Here is an 18,922-nt window from a genome sequence, read left to right on the forward strand (position 1 = left end):
CTCAAACCTTTTCTTACGAACGTATCTAATAAAACATATTCCTAAAATAAATACAATTATTAATATAAAATATCATTAAGTAATTATTGGATTGTTTTTAGAGACAAACATGAACTATTGTATCAATGCCTTTTCTATGAGTCACTATATGTACAGAGAACACAGTATGTAATTTATTTTCAACTTCAATTACTAACAGCTGCTAATTGACTTTTATTACAGTTGAATAAGGTGTATTATTCCATCTTGATGTTAGGTATAATTGATTATATATTGTTATTAGTCCTTTAATTACAGGAGGGCGCAATTTGACTATTAATCAATTCGAAACTGAATTTGATCGAGTTGAAAGAAGATTCATTTCATTCTTAATAACACGAATTCATATTTGGAGAACTGAACATTAGTTCACGCTTAGTTACATATTACTTATTGGACTGTACTCATTCAGAGACTGGGGTAGAAAAGTGTTTGAATCTATCCTTTAGGTTGTTATTTCACACAGTCATGTAAATACTGTCCAATCGCTAATTAAATGTCATACAGCAAACTCGTAGTTACTCCTAGTAAGCAAACTACAATAGAGCAGTAAGATTTCCAGTGTGGTTTATTTAGATTACCTTCAAACTACACATAACAAATAGGCTTTCCTTTTTAAATTGTTATAAGGTTTACACATTGTTAATCATCCATCAAATTGGACACGTACACAATATTCTAAAAATAATTTATACAGTAACAAATGTTATGTTATTTTGTTCTTTCGCGCCTTTAAGAAAAAGTTATGTAATAACATACTTTACATACTGTCTTGAGTAATTTTCAAAACGAAACCCTAGAAGGGTATTTTGTTTCTTTAATACTACATAGAATTCACGCAACTGTTTAGAACACATTGCTGCTTTCAATCAAGTATTCGTACCATAATTCTATGTTCGACAGTATTCGACCATTTGTGTATTCTGTACTTTATCTGTTAACTTTAGTATTTATTGGATGTCTAAATGCATCCGAAGAAATAGAACATGTGTGGAAATAGAAGTCGTCAGATTAAGACATGAATGCTTTTGATAACAGCATATACTACAATTCTATCTTGTATCATGGGCTTTCCAAATGTATTCCCTCCTACTAATACTATTATAGCACCCAGCTACTTGTTCTGCCTTGTTCAAGAGAATAGACTCTACAAACTTCCTTTAATTATTTACTTTCTTAAAGGTAGATTACACAGACATTTACAAATAACGTATTTTGATAACTAGAATTGCAATTATTACTTCAAATATTTAAAAAATGTTGTACTCGCTCTTCAGTCCGATCCTATTCAACCATGAAAACGTAAGACACAAAACTAGCTGCCACTTTTACATCAAATAAAACAGAGAAAAGTTTTAAGAAGATTAGAAACATTTCATTACTACTCAAAGCGCATTCATGCTGCTACCTTCCTGGTAATAAATTACACACAGAAACGACACTATACATATTTAGTAGTTAAAAGATCAGTTTGCTTATCTCAAAGCATTTATTTTATTTGTTTCAAATAGGTTTTAGTTCTTATGTAACAACAGAATTCTTCAAACCGTAGGTTATTGAGCAGCAGCTTATGTTTTCGCTCTTTGCACTGATGATGATAATGTTAAGCCCCACGTCGAAACTGTACGCAGAAAAATGCTTTCTTGGATGCCTGAAGATAAGGAAACTTATCTTTCTACTAGCAACTAAATCTTATTGAACCAACTACCTCTTTAGTATAGGTTACAAATCGTCGGTTGGCTGATACAGAGCTACGTAACTTTTCTCAGTTTCGTACAAGGAAAATAACACTTGTACCTGTACATGAACCTAAATGAATGTGATACACCAGAATTAATAGATTGTATGTTAGCTATTGTAAGTTTTATGGTATGAAATGTCATGAATTACTGAAGGACATCTACTTGCGCTGCTTCAATATGACATTCAATGAAAATAATACCTCAATTGCAAATACGCTATTACCCTGTTACTAGTTCATACAAATGTTAAATTCTACACGTGATTTATACTTTCATTATCAGACACAACCAAGGATTTCTCTATCTATACCTATTAATAAAGGTCTGCGCGGATATATAATATCATATTCGCATCCGCAGATAGTAAGGTAACAAACACACGTTATTTCTAACGCAATAATTATAAGTATCTCCTTTGTTTTGTAAATTTTACATATGATATGATACAGGGGGAGGGGGTGGTGGCTCAGTGGTAGAGTGTTCATCTCCGGTGCTTGGGATCCCTGGTTCGATCCCAGCTCGCGCCGTGGACCTTTTGGTGGACAAACACCGTGCTCGTGGGTTTTCTCGGGGTTCTCCCGTTTCCTTCCACTTTCTTCATTCCACCATTTCACTCATCTCTCCTCATCACCGTCTCCTTTAGCCTAACCGGCATAACCGTGGGACGTAAAACTTAAAGATTTCATATTTTCATATATGATACGATATTAATAAAATTAAACATTAAATACAATTCTTCCTTTTCATAAGTCAACTGCTCGAAACTAAATGGAATAAAATTCATGCAGAAGCAAATTACGGACTTAATAGAAAACATTCATACTTAAGGTCCCTCTCGAAAGCAGATTTATGACAAGAAGAATGTCAAGTTCGTAATACCGTATCTGTCAGTTAATTTAAAAGAAAAAAGATCTCAGTACTTATGACATGAATGTCTTTGTTTCGAAAGTAAAAGTGAGATGGAGATACAATGTTCTTCAGAAACAAGAATGAGTTGCTCCAAACAAACTCACATACGATCACATTACCAGTTAATATTTATAATATGCTTTTGAAAACAAAGAAAATCCAACGAAACACTATTTTCCTTAGCTGGTTATTTACTCTTTTAAAGGTACATACACTAATTCACGGCGTCAATACTAGTCTTTCCACAAGTACCTGCAATTTTATCAGCCATCCGCAAAGAAACAAACTATATCCACAAAAAAGTTATATTGTTTCGAATATCCACACCACTCAGCCTTCTACCATTAATGCCAATTTTCTTACTATTACGTGACCAACAAATACGTGTGAAAACAGGTTAAAATTATAAAAAAGATTATATTTCTCGCTGTGTCTATGAAAGAAATTTTCTTCTTCATTTATAACAGAATGACACTGTCATTTAATCAATTTGCGGTATAAAGAAAATTTATGGAGATACAATGACCATCCACTTGTATATAACGACCAAGCTCCATTCATGTTGGTCGTTATATACATGGTCTACGTTAATGCTATTTCGTTTATTTCAATGTCAGAAAATGTCACTGTTACGAAATGAATATGGTTTAAATGAAGAATTATTTCAATATGCTTAGTTACATGACATTATGACAAAACTTACCTATATTAAAGGATACAATGGACCCTAATACTTTAATATAGTATTCGAATTCTAGGGAAGATTTCTTTCTGTCTCTCTGAAGCACACTATATTCTCTCACACAATTTTTTAGCCCTTTACATAAAGTTTCTTTTAGTTCTGGAATACAATTTTGGAGCTAAATTCTTATTTTCGCTATATAATCATCTAACAGAAGTCTGAAATATAAGATTTCGAAAGTTTGGCATACATTGAGTTTTAATTTAATAGGTTTACATCAAACAACACACATATGATCAATCAACTTTGTCACTGTTAATCGCTGTTAATTAACCACAATTAGCAATTAAAACTGAACCTCGTTTTTCAAGATCGTATGATACAAAATGAGCATACATTAGAACCTTTTAAAGGAAATAATTAACTTACATAAGCATTGTGATACCTGCATTATATAACAACTGATTTTTGCTTAGAAGGAAAGAAGTAGCACCGTCTACGAGAGATTCTCACATTGTTAGTATTTATAGGAGTCTTACATTGCTGGTATAACAAAAGAATTGTAAAATCCTCAGTTCTTTCATACAGAAATTACGATACTTTTTTCTACCTAACAACAAGTTTATCAAGAGGTTTTATTTCAATTTTAAAACCTTGCATGAAACATGCAAAATATGCTCATAGATTGATTCGAATTTCGTGAGTGCCTGAACCTGGTGAACCAGGCAACAAAATTAATGGTCGAAATTATTCAAGAGATCTTTTACAGACGCAATCAGCAAAGTAAATGTTTCAATTATCTTTGTAATAATTTAATTAAAATCTAATGACATAAGATTATGTAAAATAAAAAGCACGGTTAGGTAAGGTTAATTACATTCAACATAAGTCAATCGCAACATTTCATTTAAACACCAACCAGAAAAATACTTCGTTTACATGTAAGTGCCAGTCCTTTAGGGAAGACAGAACATCCCTCCATGTATAATATTTATTTCCGAAACAAAAGTGAAAATCAACAATCTCATCGTGAATCAACAACAAGAATTTCATAGTTTTTAAATTACCACACAAATATTTCCAGAACACTAATACGTTTGATTTCAATTTGTATACTGTTCTGGTGCTACAATCTCAATTTAAACATTATTTGTGTTCGTTGGAACATATTCAACATGGAGATGTCTAGCACTGACTTTTCAGGAGGAAGAAATTGCAGTTTCACATATGAAGAGTGGTACATAATAAATGATCTATTATCTTTTACTCTGTTGTTAGTAATACATAAATAAATAAATAAATAAATAAAATGAGTAACACCATTATTCAGTCTCACAATAGCAGAAGAACGTATATCCATAATAAGAGACAACTACAGCATACTCATATCAGACTTGATAAAATATGAACAAAGCTTCAATCAATCGACAAATACCACATCACATGATTAATCAGTACACATTTCCCAGATTAACAAGGTCACATGAAATACACAGTGATGAAGTGTGGCATTATCTAAAAGTGAGGACTTTCAATGAATACAAACTCATTTCACCTGGATATTATTTTAAAAAGTGCCAGCGTGCAGTAGACTGGCAACAGTTAAGGGGAATAATGCGATGATTTTGAAGTACTAAATACACTTGAGTAACACTAAATTTTGCGTATCAAAATCAACGATACAATAGTTTTAAAACAAACGAATACGGAATTCGTTTTATCATGATTTTATAAGAAAGAATACCCAGCATGCAGTAGACTCGAGTTAAGTAAAAGTTATCAGCAATTTTGAAGTAATATACATATTTGATTTTGCCCATGTACTAAAAGCGATGATACAATGCTTTCAAAACATGTCATTACAAATTTCGAGTTTAAGTTATTAATATCCACTCCACTTAATTTATTTATCAGAAAAAGAGCAAAACACGTCCGTACAAGTACCAGTAATGCTTATTTTATATGTTTTTTTTTTTTCTAAATCAAGACGGTTTATTTAAGCAAGGATCTTGGATGAAACGTATACATATACAGTACATTCATGTATCACTATAAAACACTTTCGCAATAGAACAAGTGTACGCATTTCAGACAATTTAGAACTACTTATATCTCCTTTACTATTAAGAGGAAGCGAAATTTTTGTTACTCAATTTGATGTCCGAAATACAGGTACAGTTCGTTATATTTCACGTACTTCTTAAAACATATAAAAAGAGAGATTCATTCAACATTGCTCTTACAAATTCCTTGAACAATATTTTCATAATTTGACGTGATGAGAATTCGATAACGAAAATACATTTTGTATACACGTGTTTAATGGCAACTCTCATTACTGAAAACCAGGGCTGGCTGGTTTAAACCAGCTTTTTTTTTTCTTTTCAAAAAACCAACTGGTTTACACCAGCTTTAAAAAAAAAAAAAACTGGTTTAAACCAAAAAACGATAAATGTTCGTAAAAGTGTAAGTCTTCGTAAAATCTTGAACACACACTTGTGGGTTATTATGTGTCACTCCCGCATATTATTCGTATTATATTCAGACCTAAATTCCTATTCATTACTCAAAGAAATTATACTACAAAAGCAATTTTTTTTATAAGTTTATGAATGTTTCTTTTGTGATTTTTTATAGTTTGTTGTTATTGTTATGCAATTGCAATCAAAGAAAAATTCTAAATATTGTTTCGTTTTAATAATAATTACTATTGATAAAATACATCGAAATACCGTACTTTTTTGGGGGAGGAGTCATACAAACCCCACGAAAGGCATTTACTGAAATCAGGAGTATCTTTGGTATCTATTTAGGTGTAAATTGGTCAGAGCCAATGTGGACTCTAATAATTCTTATCTTTATTCACTTTTCTTACTGATATGCAAATTAAGTCGTTGTATTTCTTTAACTTGGACTAATAAAAGTCGTAGAGAACTTAATTAAATTGGACTTAATTAGTTCTTTTGTACTCTGCAGTATTTTGAAATTATCCATATGTAATTCTGCATAATGGTTTCACTTGTGCAACTGTTTATCTTTTTGTCCTTCTCAAATGACTCTTGACAATTAGACAATTATATTAAAAGTATGTAAAAATCAGTACAGCGTATCAGAAGTCCTTCGTGAGTGAGTCGGCAGATGTATCGCATTTGTGGCCAATTAGTCCCGGTTTCGAGTGCAAATGGAGGACAATCTTTTCGGATGTAAGTCGAGAAACGGTTTGGACTCCGTTTTAAACTTATGTGACCCCTTCCAGCATAACCCGATTGTTGCATAACACCAAAATGAAACAAACTTATTTCTATCCATATGTGATATAAATACATAGAGCAAATTACTTAAACCAAAAAAACACTGGTTTAAACAAACAAACAAAAAAAAAAGTTTAAAACAAAAAGCGGGTTTTTGCTTTTTTCAATAAAAACCATGGTTTTTGCCAACCCTGCTGAAAACCTATGAAACTGGAACAAAGCACATGAATCAGAATTGCACAGTAATAATAGATGCTACTTAACGCTGTGTCTATGTTTACAGAAGACTTAGATGTTCTTCGCCTTCATAAGTAAGTTGGTTTACACATTCATTTTTCGTTCTGAATTAACAGCTTTTAACTGTAAATTTTACCTAAAATGTCCCCGTATTCTTAACCCTTAAGTACTCGCGCTGGATGTTCACAGACCCCCAACCAGGTAACTTTTGTGTTGCTAGCCAGAAGTCCTGATGAAAAAATATTAAAAAATATCTCAAAACGAATTCAAAAAATCTGATTGCAGCAAATACTTTTAAAAACCTATCTAAAATTCCGCTATATTGTCTTAATTACTTAAAAAATGTATATTTTTATTGTAATAAAACAAATATCCATTTGGGGGTCTACTGGGCCCCCGTGCGAATACTAGTGTCACAAAAAGGGCGCCAGTACTTACTGATCTGCATCAAAAATTCTAGTATTACATCACTGATTAACACGAATGATTGAACCCAGCTATTTATTCCCGAAGATGGAAAATTATCAGGGTGTCTACTAAAATTAAAAAATGAAATTTCGTGACTTTTTCGTGACCTTTTCTTTACCAAACTACAAAATTTTGAAACACTTTCTAGAGCAAATTTGGATGCGAATTAGGCCGGATTTTCATGCATGCGATAAAAGCGTGCTTTGCTTGCGATTTGCTAGCGCCTTAATCTGACCATAGATATTTTTGGCCGTGAATTTTGACGTTTTATAGAACAAAGTGTTTCAGTCAGTATTTATATGTGTACAAATTTTAAAAAATCGTAACCCAAAAGCTGAATTTCATGACTTTTTCTTGACTTTCATGACCGTTTTCTGATTTCGTGACTTTCGTGACCGATAGACACCCTGATTATGTACAGAGTATACTTTTTCTACGCTCTGTAGCTCAAAATCGTTTATTATTCAGTAAACAAGACGAAATATTAACATTTTCATGTAGTACTGCCACGAAATCATACTTATTTTGCACCTTTCCTGCATGTTATAATTGTGCTGCCCTTTATTATACTCTCCTAGCCACAAAATGTCAACCACACGATGGAATTCTAAGAACAAAAGGCGCCTTACGTTTTTATTGCAAGTCAAAATAAAATATTCTGATTAAGTTATTCGAACTTCTCTAACTGCGTCGATGTATTCTAAGTAAATTTCAGTGACTTCATCTATAAAAGTTTTTCTCCGATTCTGTAGACAGTTTCACTGTTTTGAAGTCACCATATTCATATACTATTTAGTGTAATTTCTTAAGAAATCAGGGTCGAATCATTCCTATTGCTTATAACGTATATGCTCAAACGCAAACGTATTACAACCACAAATTCTAGAATTCTTTAAAATCCCTTTTTTAGCGCCAATGGTATATGAGAAATGGACCAATATATATATACAGTATTTTTAATATGGGATCTGAACCATATGAGCTTCCACCAGGATCGAACCTAGGTTCTCACCCATCAAAGGTGAGTATGCTAACTAGATAGTCACAAAGGAGCACCTACAAATTCTAAGACGTCAGCAACTACAATACATATACTTTAAAAATCATGAATTGTACTGCACATTTTGAGTCTTCAATCTGACTTCTGTAGCATAGATTTTTAATTGAAAGCAGTTCTTCGGAACAGTTAACTCCATAAAGTAATTCAGACGATATACACTACAACTTGAAGCGAAAACAATTACATTACAACAATGGCAAATGTCTTAACATTCATTTACATACAAAAACAAATGTCCCATAAAGATGAATTATGTGCAGCTATTCTATTTTAAAACAGCGAATTTCAATAATTTAAATAATATTTTAAAAAACTTGCATGTAATTATAGTTAGCAAAAAGAAATACGCCATTTTATTACACTACTGAATACTTTTTCCGTGTACTAGTTAAAATATAATGTATTTTACAATATTCTAAGCAAATATAACTATTTTTAACATTAATTAATGAACCATATATGAAGTTTCACCTGAATTGACATATTCAAAAATATATTCAATTTAGTATATGTTTGTTTTGATTACAATTACGTATAATTTAGTACAAAACATGTACACCAAAAAAATACAATATAAATTACAATAATGTAAAATACTGAAACAAATTATGGAATTGAAATAAGTACGTGAAACCACATACGAAGGAGATTTATGATAACCCGGTGGCAATCTTTCACACAATCACTCACTCTTATATTACTACACTATACACACTAAACAAAGGAAAACTGAAGTAATTCTGGTAAGCCTCATATAGAGAGATATCACACATATACACACACCAAAAATGTAAATACGAATTTTTATCACTTTTTAATGTTACGTAAATCTATAAATTAATAATAATACCGGCTATTGTTACAAAGTGTACTTAATAAAACCTTATTAAGTTCGTGACCTGCTGTTAATTTCCCAAATACTTTCTATCAAAGAATAAGACGCAGACTTTTCTGCATTTCTTAAACTAAAATCAGTTTTAACTAAATATAAATATATTTGATAAATTGATTAAAAAATATATTAATTTCCTTTTAAACTACGTTATAATTACCTGAGCTCCAGAATCAGAGCGGCTAAGTCTTCTTCTCTTGTTTGGCATTGCACTAGTACTACTGGTAACAGTCCTATTTGGAGGATTAGTTCGTGGAATTGGGGAAGGCGTACTATTTTCATGTTTTCTTTTGTTAGGACTCACCAATTCCTTCTTAAGACTATCTTTTGAGTTCACTTTATTGAAATCGTCAGTCACTGCCATTGCACCCATATGAATCTTCTGAAGAAAGTTCCTATGTTTAGCAACAAATTCAGGATTTTGGGATCTTGTTGAGCGTGTTATCGGGACTATTGGAGACGAAGGCCCATTTTTACTTCCAGACGACAATTTCTCAGTCGGAATACTTTCTCGTTTCTCTGGAGGCAGTACATTCCTTAAAAAAATAACAAAAAGGTAATTAGAATAGTATACAGATAACGTGAATCTAATTTGCATTATTATACTGTACATGTAATAATTTCCCTAAGGACATGAAAAGTTTATTATTAAACAGTACAACGATAAATGCATGATTCAGTGGTTGTCACCTAATAATTCTTTATAATACGTTGCTTCAATACTAACTTTTAGTATTGGTTCTTACTTGCACAGGAAGTGTCAACTACCCTAAGGAAACACCAGATCTTTTCAACATATGTACTAAATTTTTAGCAACATAGAAAAATATAATTACAATACTTCGTTCTGATATGCTTTAAAAATTATATACAAATCAATCAACATTGCTTATGGGGGTCCGTGGTGGGTTAGTGGTGAAGCGCTCATCTCGAGTGACTTGGGTTTCTGGTTCGATTCCAGTTCTCGCTACGTGTGATTTGTGGTGTATAAACACAATGTGCGTGGGTTTTCTCGGAGTCCTTCCGTTTCCTCCCACTTTGTCATTCCACCATTGTCATCCATCTCACTATCGTCTCCCTTAGCATAGGTGCATAACGTGGGAAGTTAAACAAACAAAAACTTTCTACTTAAAAGAAAGTCTGTATAGAAGTCAGTGGCGGAAGTAAAGGCTTGGGGGCCTCCCCGCAGACAGCGTGAAGTGGGGCCCCTTCTCTACGTCATCTTCACGATTTGGCCCCCCTGATGGCTTTCCCCCCCGCAATGCGAGGTCTGCGGGGCCCTTATTTACGCCCCTGATAGAAGTTTCGAAACACTAAATCGCGTTACAAGGAGTTCTTGAATATGCGAGTGCCCCTTCAATTCAGAGGGATGGAATGTAAAACTTATTATTAAAGTTCAGGATTTTTTTTTTAAAAAAAAAAAGTAGCACAGATCACATTGCATTCATATCCGAAAATGAAGTGACGAGTTAGGATATGTGACGTATATTTAGTTCTTGTATTGGCCTATCCCTAATCCCAATTCTCGATTTATCCCGCACTTCAACTTCAGTTCCTATATTTCCCGTTTCCATACACATTTTAAACCATAGCGGAAAGAAACTGGCAACCCTACGCCTCCTCAGTCACCCAGTGGCCTCTCCCACTTACGTCATGGTAAATGTGCTAGATACTGTCTTTGGGTAAAACAGAAACATGGGTACGGATTATCTAAGAAAATATTTAAGCATATCTGTACGAGTATTATGCATGAAGTGTGAAATTAAATTCACTGATTGTGAAACTGGGTTTAATGCGCACTCATGTCCAAAATGATTGTCGCATATCCAGGGCCGGCGAGAGGGAAGGGCAGGAGGGGCCAGAGCCCTGGGGCCCAGGGCTCCAAAGGGGGCCCGGCGGCCGAGGATAAAGAATTACTAAATGTTGTGTATTTTTACTCAATTCGCTTCCAATCAGTGCGCTCTTTGTGTAACAATTTTTGTGTACTGTGGTCTTGCAAAGAAATGACAGGTGACCAGATCCAAGAACAAGCAGCTGCACTAGTTCATCGATACCAAAAAGATTTAGGAGATGATCTTTCTGATGAACTGCATAGCCTGAAATTGATATATTCGGTCAATTTTGGTGAGAAAACGCTTTCACCATGGGATCTCCTAAATAACATCAAAACTTTGAATCTAGAAACTTTATTTCCAAATCTGACAGTGGCCCTTAGTATATTCGCCACAATTCCTGCTAGCGTTGCTAGTGCAGAGCGCTCTTTCTCCTTGTTAAATAGATAAAAAAATGTTTTACTCTCTACAATGTGTGAAGACAGATTATCAAGCTTAGGCTTGTTGACAGTGGAGACAGAACTTATCAAGTGTACCAAACTGGATGCTATCTTTGATGAATTCGCCCTGAAAAAAGCCAGAAAGGGAATTTTGTTGTAACTATACGTAGAAAAGGATACATTGTAACTGTAACAGTTGTCTAGTAGTAATACATATAATAAATTTCTTCTACAGACAATTACTATTAATATCACATTATTAATCACACTATAGTTAATTTGAGCAATATTTCATTGAAGTAACTAAATTAGGCCTAATGCTTCATGTCTCTAGTTAAGGAAGACTAACTGCATAGCTTACTTCTATATAATTATTTATAGCAACAATTTGTGCAAAGATATGCATAGTACAGGGTAGATTGGATGGTTGAGAACATTTACTTTCTCAACTTTTATTAACTATTTAATACTTTCTTTTTGTATTTCCTTCACAAATTACTTTGTTTTGAGCATTTGATTGACCATTAGGGGAGAACTTTTGCTATTACAAATAGATAAGTTACTTTTTTTCCCCATATTTTGATACCATTGTATTTAAATATATATATTTTTTTATTCATTTTAGTTTTGAAGTCTTCAAAAATCTTAGAACCAACAAGTATAGGGTCTAAACAAAATCATAAATAGTGAACTAATGAAGTTTTTTTTTCAGCGAACAGTGAACATAGGTTAGGTTCAGCGTTCTTATTATTCACTTATTTGGAAATATAGCAATACTGTTTAACATGTAAATTAAACGCATTAATGGTCTAATAAAGAGTTCAAAATAAGTCTTAATGTTCATTTTAGTTTATTTCCGTCCAAAGTGGTAAGTACGTAAAAAGTCATAAGGAAACATGTAAGGGGCCCGGGATTGCTCAGCCCCGGGGCCCGCGACCGCTCTCGCCGGCCCTGCGCATATCTATAACTGTCTTCTTGTAAGAATATAATTTGATAATGATTTTGCAAGGTACTTTTAATACTGATACTATGTGTATAATCGGGAAATGTATATTTGTGGTAAATTTCATAGAAAAAGAATTATAAATACGTAAATTAGAATGAGTAAAACAAAATGTTGCTAAATGGAGAAGAAAGTTTTGTTTTCGTTTTATTGTTCTTATTTACTGCTCTCTTGACAAGAAATTTGCCACATACATGTTTTTACCGATTATACACATACTAACATTGCAAGAAATACCGGGCGAATTCTTATCAAATTATATTCCTACAAAAACATTTCTAGACATGCAACAATAATTTTGGACATGAGTGTACCTTGAACCGTTTGTTTCTCATAATTCCTCAAATTGTTTTAGTTCAATCTATTTTTCTAGAATATAATGATGCATTTATCATAAAAAATAAAACATGTCTGAAACGCGTACTAAAAGAAGAAAAACGTGTAGTTAAACAGCACGTTACTACAATGAACTTACTTCTAAACTCATGAAAACGACTTCTACAGTATAACTTCACTACATTGATTTCGACTCCTATACAAAGACCCGCATAGCATTCAAAAGTGTTTTTCCACGCAACATTCTCTATGACCTTCAATGCCTTGATCCAAGGAAAACAATCTACAGCGCTTAGTACCAGCTATAAAGCACATTTGTTTCGTGGAAATTATGGGGTACAGGACAATTTGACTGCAATGATTTATTGGGATTTTTTTTTTCCTACGGATCAAATACATTTGATAAGTAACAATTTACTTTCTATAATCATGTAAATATTTTATTTTAGGTTTATAGAATAGCATAGCGTTCACAGATTGTCTACAAATGTGTCAATACCATAGCATTTTCTATGCATTTATTATTGTATGAAAAAGAATTGGGGTGCAGTAGGGGATTCCATCATACTACACGTCCTACATAATATTGAATGTATGTAAATAATCTCAAATACTCTGCATAACAGTGCACACGAATGTGTGTATATATGAAAAACTACTTTATTGTTTACGGCTTGAGTCCAATACAAATAAACTGGATTTACATTCGACAAAAAAGTATGAAAAAATCCTTCTACAATACAACATACCGTATGCTGTTATAAAAGTACCGGAGCTGAAAGTCGTTCACCATCAATATTTCAATACAATCATTATTATTCTGAGATTGTTTTTTGCTTTTGAAACCCTTACCCAGCAAGATTATTGATCCGTGACATCACAGAATTACGAGCAAGAAAACTTGATTGCAATTTTAATGCACCATTTCGTAGTTAACTTGCAAAGCATTAAAATTTGATGCTTAAAATTTTTCTTTTCTCTCTACACCCACGAAGAGAAAGAAAAAAAAGACGGATGTGGTCACACAATCGTAGGCTGATGATTCGTTACTTCGCTACAACTAACTGTCTTCACGTTACGAGACAAGCAATGCTAGAACACAAAAACTCATCTGTGTTATAATGGCTACGATGGTTATAGGGCATTTTAAACCAGTCTCGGCAAACCCTTACTTTAACTGCCATGCTGGAATGGATATGGAATGCCCTTGCTCCGTAAATTACATCTGCGCCCCTCCCTCTTCTTTTGTGCTTGTGCCTCTCCCTCCTCCCCCAGAAGCGAACACCCTCTCGCCTAAATTACTAGCCCTACAGCAGGTCACAGGAACCTGTCAGACGAACCAGCCAGCCCACTAATCACAACCTAGCATTCCCTTCCTTGGAACCTGGGTTAGTACTAAAAGCAGCTTGGCAATAAAACGGCCTGCAGCTAAAAAGAAACCTACACAAAGCCCCAGCCAACAGTATGATAATGGCCTACTTTCACAACCAAACCACTCAACTCCGTGCAGTGCAGAACCGGTTCTCTCTCACGGAACGCCGCACAGAATGAAAGTTCAACACAGAATATGATCACGATTAGCATTACGAGATATTGCGAAAGGTACGAATGATGTTCCTATTACTCATTACATGCGCAAGTACATATTTCTAGAAAATCGAATACGCATAATAAAAAAATATAAGTTTAGCCTGGAAATCTCGGATACTAAGTTATAGCCCTACTGTATCGTCCAACGTTGCTCTTCCATAATCTGATGCGCTTGTCCTAGCAGCTAACGCCTCCTTCTGGACAGTAATGGAGTAATTAGAAGAGCACGAAAACACCTATTGCAAATGGATTGTTAGAGTTGTTAAAATTCGAATAATGGATTCTTCGAATATTCGTTATTCGAATTTCAACAGAAGCAATTTAGATTTTCGAATTCATTAGCCTATTGAGTTTTTATATAACATTACTGACAATTCATTGTTAATAATGTTAGGATTTTTGCTTCAGTATGTCCTCAATTTTGGAAATCGTGTCATCGCCGATAATGAAGTTCAATATCAAAGAACTGAACTATTTCGTAGATAACTGTTATTCTCGTTAATATCTGAATACCATAAAAAAACAAAAGTTGCACAAAATCTTTCTTACCTTAAGGTCTTAAAAAAATACACGGACTGAGTGTGGAACATTTTATTAGCTGAATGAAACCATACTTTCCACAAAAGTTACTTAATATTATGTCACCAAAATTATTAGAAAAATGCTGTACATAAACGAAATTGTAGGGGGGACAAAAGGCAATATAAAATCATTATGGAAAATACAATATAATCTTTTAAAGAACGGTAGGAAACGATCATACATTCATACCATAAAAACATCCAAAATTGTCCTTGTTTCCGAACTTCAACTTCCCTATACATGAAATATTTATGAACCCACTACAGTAGCTAATTTTATGCACTACTTGTGCAAGGAGTGTAGAGAGTTCTGAAATAATAATAATAATAATAATAATAATAATAATAATAATAATAATAATAATAATAATAAAGCTCTTAAACTCCCATCATTATTGCTCTGGAAATCGAACTACTGAACATTCGGAGCACGGCTCTTGGGAGAAATCACATCGGTAAAGAGGGAAGATAGTTTTATACAGTTTCAGAAAGCTCTATACAACGAATTAGTACATTACTATAGGTGAGCTTTTATCCCTTACCTCGTAGCGATAAAATTATATTTTTACCTATGTGGTTTCGTTCAAGAGCAGCCTTGGAACATTCAAAAGTAAGATGTACAGTCTTGTTTAAAAAAACTGACCCCACTTATCTATGAAAATCCCTTTATTCTCAGCCACAGTCAGAATTAAATTAACCCTTATAAGATGAGGTAAATTTTAGACTTTCAGTCAAGCAGGTACTACCTCATCGGTATTTATCGCAGGATCACGGTTCACACCTAGTTTGTTTGTTTGTTTTTTCAATAAAGCAACCTTTCCAAAGGTACGACTCGCTTGTTCGTATCATACACCAAAAACGAGAGAGAAAATTCGAGAAATTTTCTGATAAAGTCCCTTTATTCGAAAACTTTGAGCCCTCGGGCCCGGGCCTGGCTTCATATAAGGATCTCAAAATCATTGGGAAAATACGTAGTTAAGTACACAATAAGCGTTCAAAATTTCAATGTGAAATCTTGAAAACTAAAGGCATGATTTTTTTTTTTTTTTTTTTTTGAAAATCTCAAGGTTATTTATATCATTTCCTAAAACAAGACTATTTGCCCCTGGATCATATAGTTCATATCTCATTCACTTCAGAATAAATCAGCCTTTCAAAGTGTACCATTCGCATGCCCATATCATACACCAAAACCGGGAAATTAGGGAAAAACCGGAAAATTTTCCGAAAAATTCCCTTTGTGAAACCTTTGGGCCCCACGGGCCCGGAGTGACGTACAGAACAAAAAAACAAAAAAAAAAAAAAGAGAGAGAGAGAGAGAGAGAAATACTTAGAGGTACAGATACTGCGTGTATAAAATCTCAATCTGATATCTTGAAAACTGAGGGCGGGATTTTTTTTTTGAAATCTGGCACAAGGTCAAAAGTATGTATATATATATAGATTTATATGCGTAGCACATAATGTGAAAGTTTACTGCATCAATACTAATTATCCTAGGATGATGGTTCATACCTCATTCTCTTCAAAATTAAGCAACCTTTTAAAGGGTACTGCTCGCATACCCATATCATACACCAGAAACGAGGAATTAGGGGAAAAGTGAGAAATTTTCTGAAAAAAAAAAAAACCTTTCTGAAACCTTTGGGCCCCGGGCCCAGGTTGACGTAGAGATCTAAAAAAAAATATATATATATATATATATAAATAGAGGTGTACAAAATGCATATACAAAATTTCAATCTGATATCTTGAAAATTACGAGCAGGAAAATATTTGAAAAATTACCTCAAGAAAAATGTGATGTCACGCCCACCCCTGTCACCATTTGGAGCCACCAAATTGACCGTCTGCTTCCAAAACGTATCTGAGATCCATGTCTTATTCGGTCCATATCTGACTTGACCAAAAAAACGCCTTAAATGCCTGTCAAAGGATCTAAATAAGAAGTTACAGGCAACACTTCATTATGGTACGAAAACCATGGATCGTATAAGGGTCAAACAAATGTGTATCTTCTTTCGCCAATTGAGATCTTTATTTCTAGAGTAGAAGTATTAGCATTTCCTACGTATGGATGCTAGATTATGGCCTTCTCAAGCACAACCCGAAGGTGGTCATGATTTTTTGAACAAGACTATGCCCTCTTATTGTTTTATCTCCTTACAATGTTAGGACTTTAACACATTGAGATGATTGTCAAGATGTAGTTTCGTTATATGGTAAATAACTCACTAATTATTGATACCATATGTTTTTTACTTTAATGCAAAGTCACTAGAGAAATACGCTGTTACAGGCAAAATAACTCACGCTAATTTATCTAACAATGACACTCCAAAATGATAAAAATCAAAATAAAACTATTTTTATTTATTTATATATATCTGAAATTTTAATACTTTGACTTGTCACATATTTCGAAAAAAATCTTGAGCATATATCTTTCTTCCACATTAGTTACTTATCAAGGTGTTTTGGTTCTTAGGGAGGTCTAGGTCAAAAGCTAATTTTTTCCTTTTGTTGTTGTTGTTCGACAATTCTGACTTCCTTTCTTTCTCAAAGTTACTGAAATTAACTTTTGACTATAAAATGAAGGATATAAAGAGCAAGGGCAAGCGATATTTTAACATATACAAGGTAGGTTGATCGATCTGTATTTCGAGATTGTTGATATTAAGATATCTCGATACTTTCAGTTTTCTTAAATCTTAACTAATGTTAATGATGCCCTGTAATTCAAGTTTACAGTGATTCAAAAACTGAACAATACTTTTGCTAGCTTGCTGTATCTTTTTCACTTTCAAGCAACAATGGAAGAAAAACTAGAGAGATCGTGACAAAATCTAATGGAAAATTTGAACGGATTCGCTCGTTTGATAAAATAAATAAATAAATAACTATATGTCCCTCTGTTTGTTCCGATATATGTATACTTACAGCTGTGCGATATTTCAATATAACCGTTAGATATCTTCAAATGTAGATAAACTTTTAACTGATCAGTATTTTTCGAGATATTTATCAACTTTCGATATTCTGTCGATGTCGATTTTTGATATCTAAAACCCGGATATCGCACAACCCTACCCCAAGCCTGATTATCGAAATACCAGAAGATCTGTGTGAGGAAACTGGAAGAATCGAAAATAAAAACGACCAGGGTAGAACGCACAGAAGAAAGCAAAATTCCTAGATAGGCATAAACACTACTTCGAATCCACTTATTTTGTACCTATCCTGAAATCTCTTGCTGCAGATAAACGAGAAATGATCGGAAGAAAAAGTTTTTTTTTTTTTTTTTTAAAAAAAAAAGCATGTAACTTTTATGTCAGATTTACTGTAACTTAAAGAAAAAATACAGATTAATAACAAACTTATCTGTGTTGTTGCAGGTTTGAGGACTTTGGATTCTTACAACGTATGCCCGAGAAACGGACATCCAGTATTGTTAGTATTGTTAATAATAACCCCGGACACATTGGTAGATCCAGTACATCAACCACTGACGAGAATTGTGCTTGTGCTTGATAAGTTTATTCGTGTGGACAGAAGAACACTAGTCTCAGTATCAGCTGAGCCGAGACTATCATATGGTATTGTGCAGAACATGGTGGTTAATGTCCTTAAGTAGCAAAGTATGCGTCAAGTGAGTGCCACGGGATTATCCGAGAACCATTAGGACAACCAGAATGATGACATTGCTGAATATTCTGCAGCGTTGAGCAGCGGAGGGGAGCAATATTGTTTACCAGGTAGTGACTGGTGACGAAACAGTATTACATCTGTTCACTCCATCAAGGAAGCAGGTATCCATGAAATGGAAGCATGCATCTTCTTCATAGGAGAAGAAATTTAAA

The 18,922-nt window shown here is 33.6% G+C and overlaps 1 protein-coding gene across 13 annotated transcripts in view; it reads right to left on the reverse strand.

The window, feature by feature from the left end:
- The window catches only part of Zmynd8 (Zinc finger MYND-type containing 8), a 289,971-nt gene that overhangs the window by 198,525 nt on the left and 72,524 nt on the right, over positions 1 to 18,922 (reverse strand). For 9 of the 13 annotated variants that reach the window (XM_081769796.1, XM_081769789.1, XM_081769790.1 and 6 more), the window contains one exon: positions 9,441 to 9,816. In XM_081769796.1, the coding sequence (XP_081625922.1) occupies positions 9,441 to 9,816 (376 nt within the window). Of the gene's footprint in view, positions 1 to 9,440; positions 9,817 to 13,030; positions 13,154 to 13,640; positions 13,700 to 13,743; positions 14,036 to 14,335; positions 14,605 to 18,922 lie in introns of those variants that run through there. The other 4 variants (XM_081769792.1, XM_081769794.1, XM_081769793.1 and 1 more) reach the window with 4 other exon arrangements.

Source organism: Thermobia domestica, chromosome 8, assembly GCF_964235325.1.
Source record: "Thermobia domestica chromosome 8, izTheDome1.hap1.1, whole genome shotgun sequence".
In the NCBI taxonomy this organism is placed as follows: Eukaryota; Metazoa; Arthropoda; class Insecta; order Zygentoma; family Lepismatidae; genus Thermobia; species Thermobia domestica.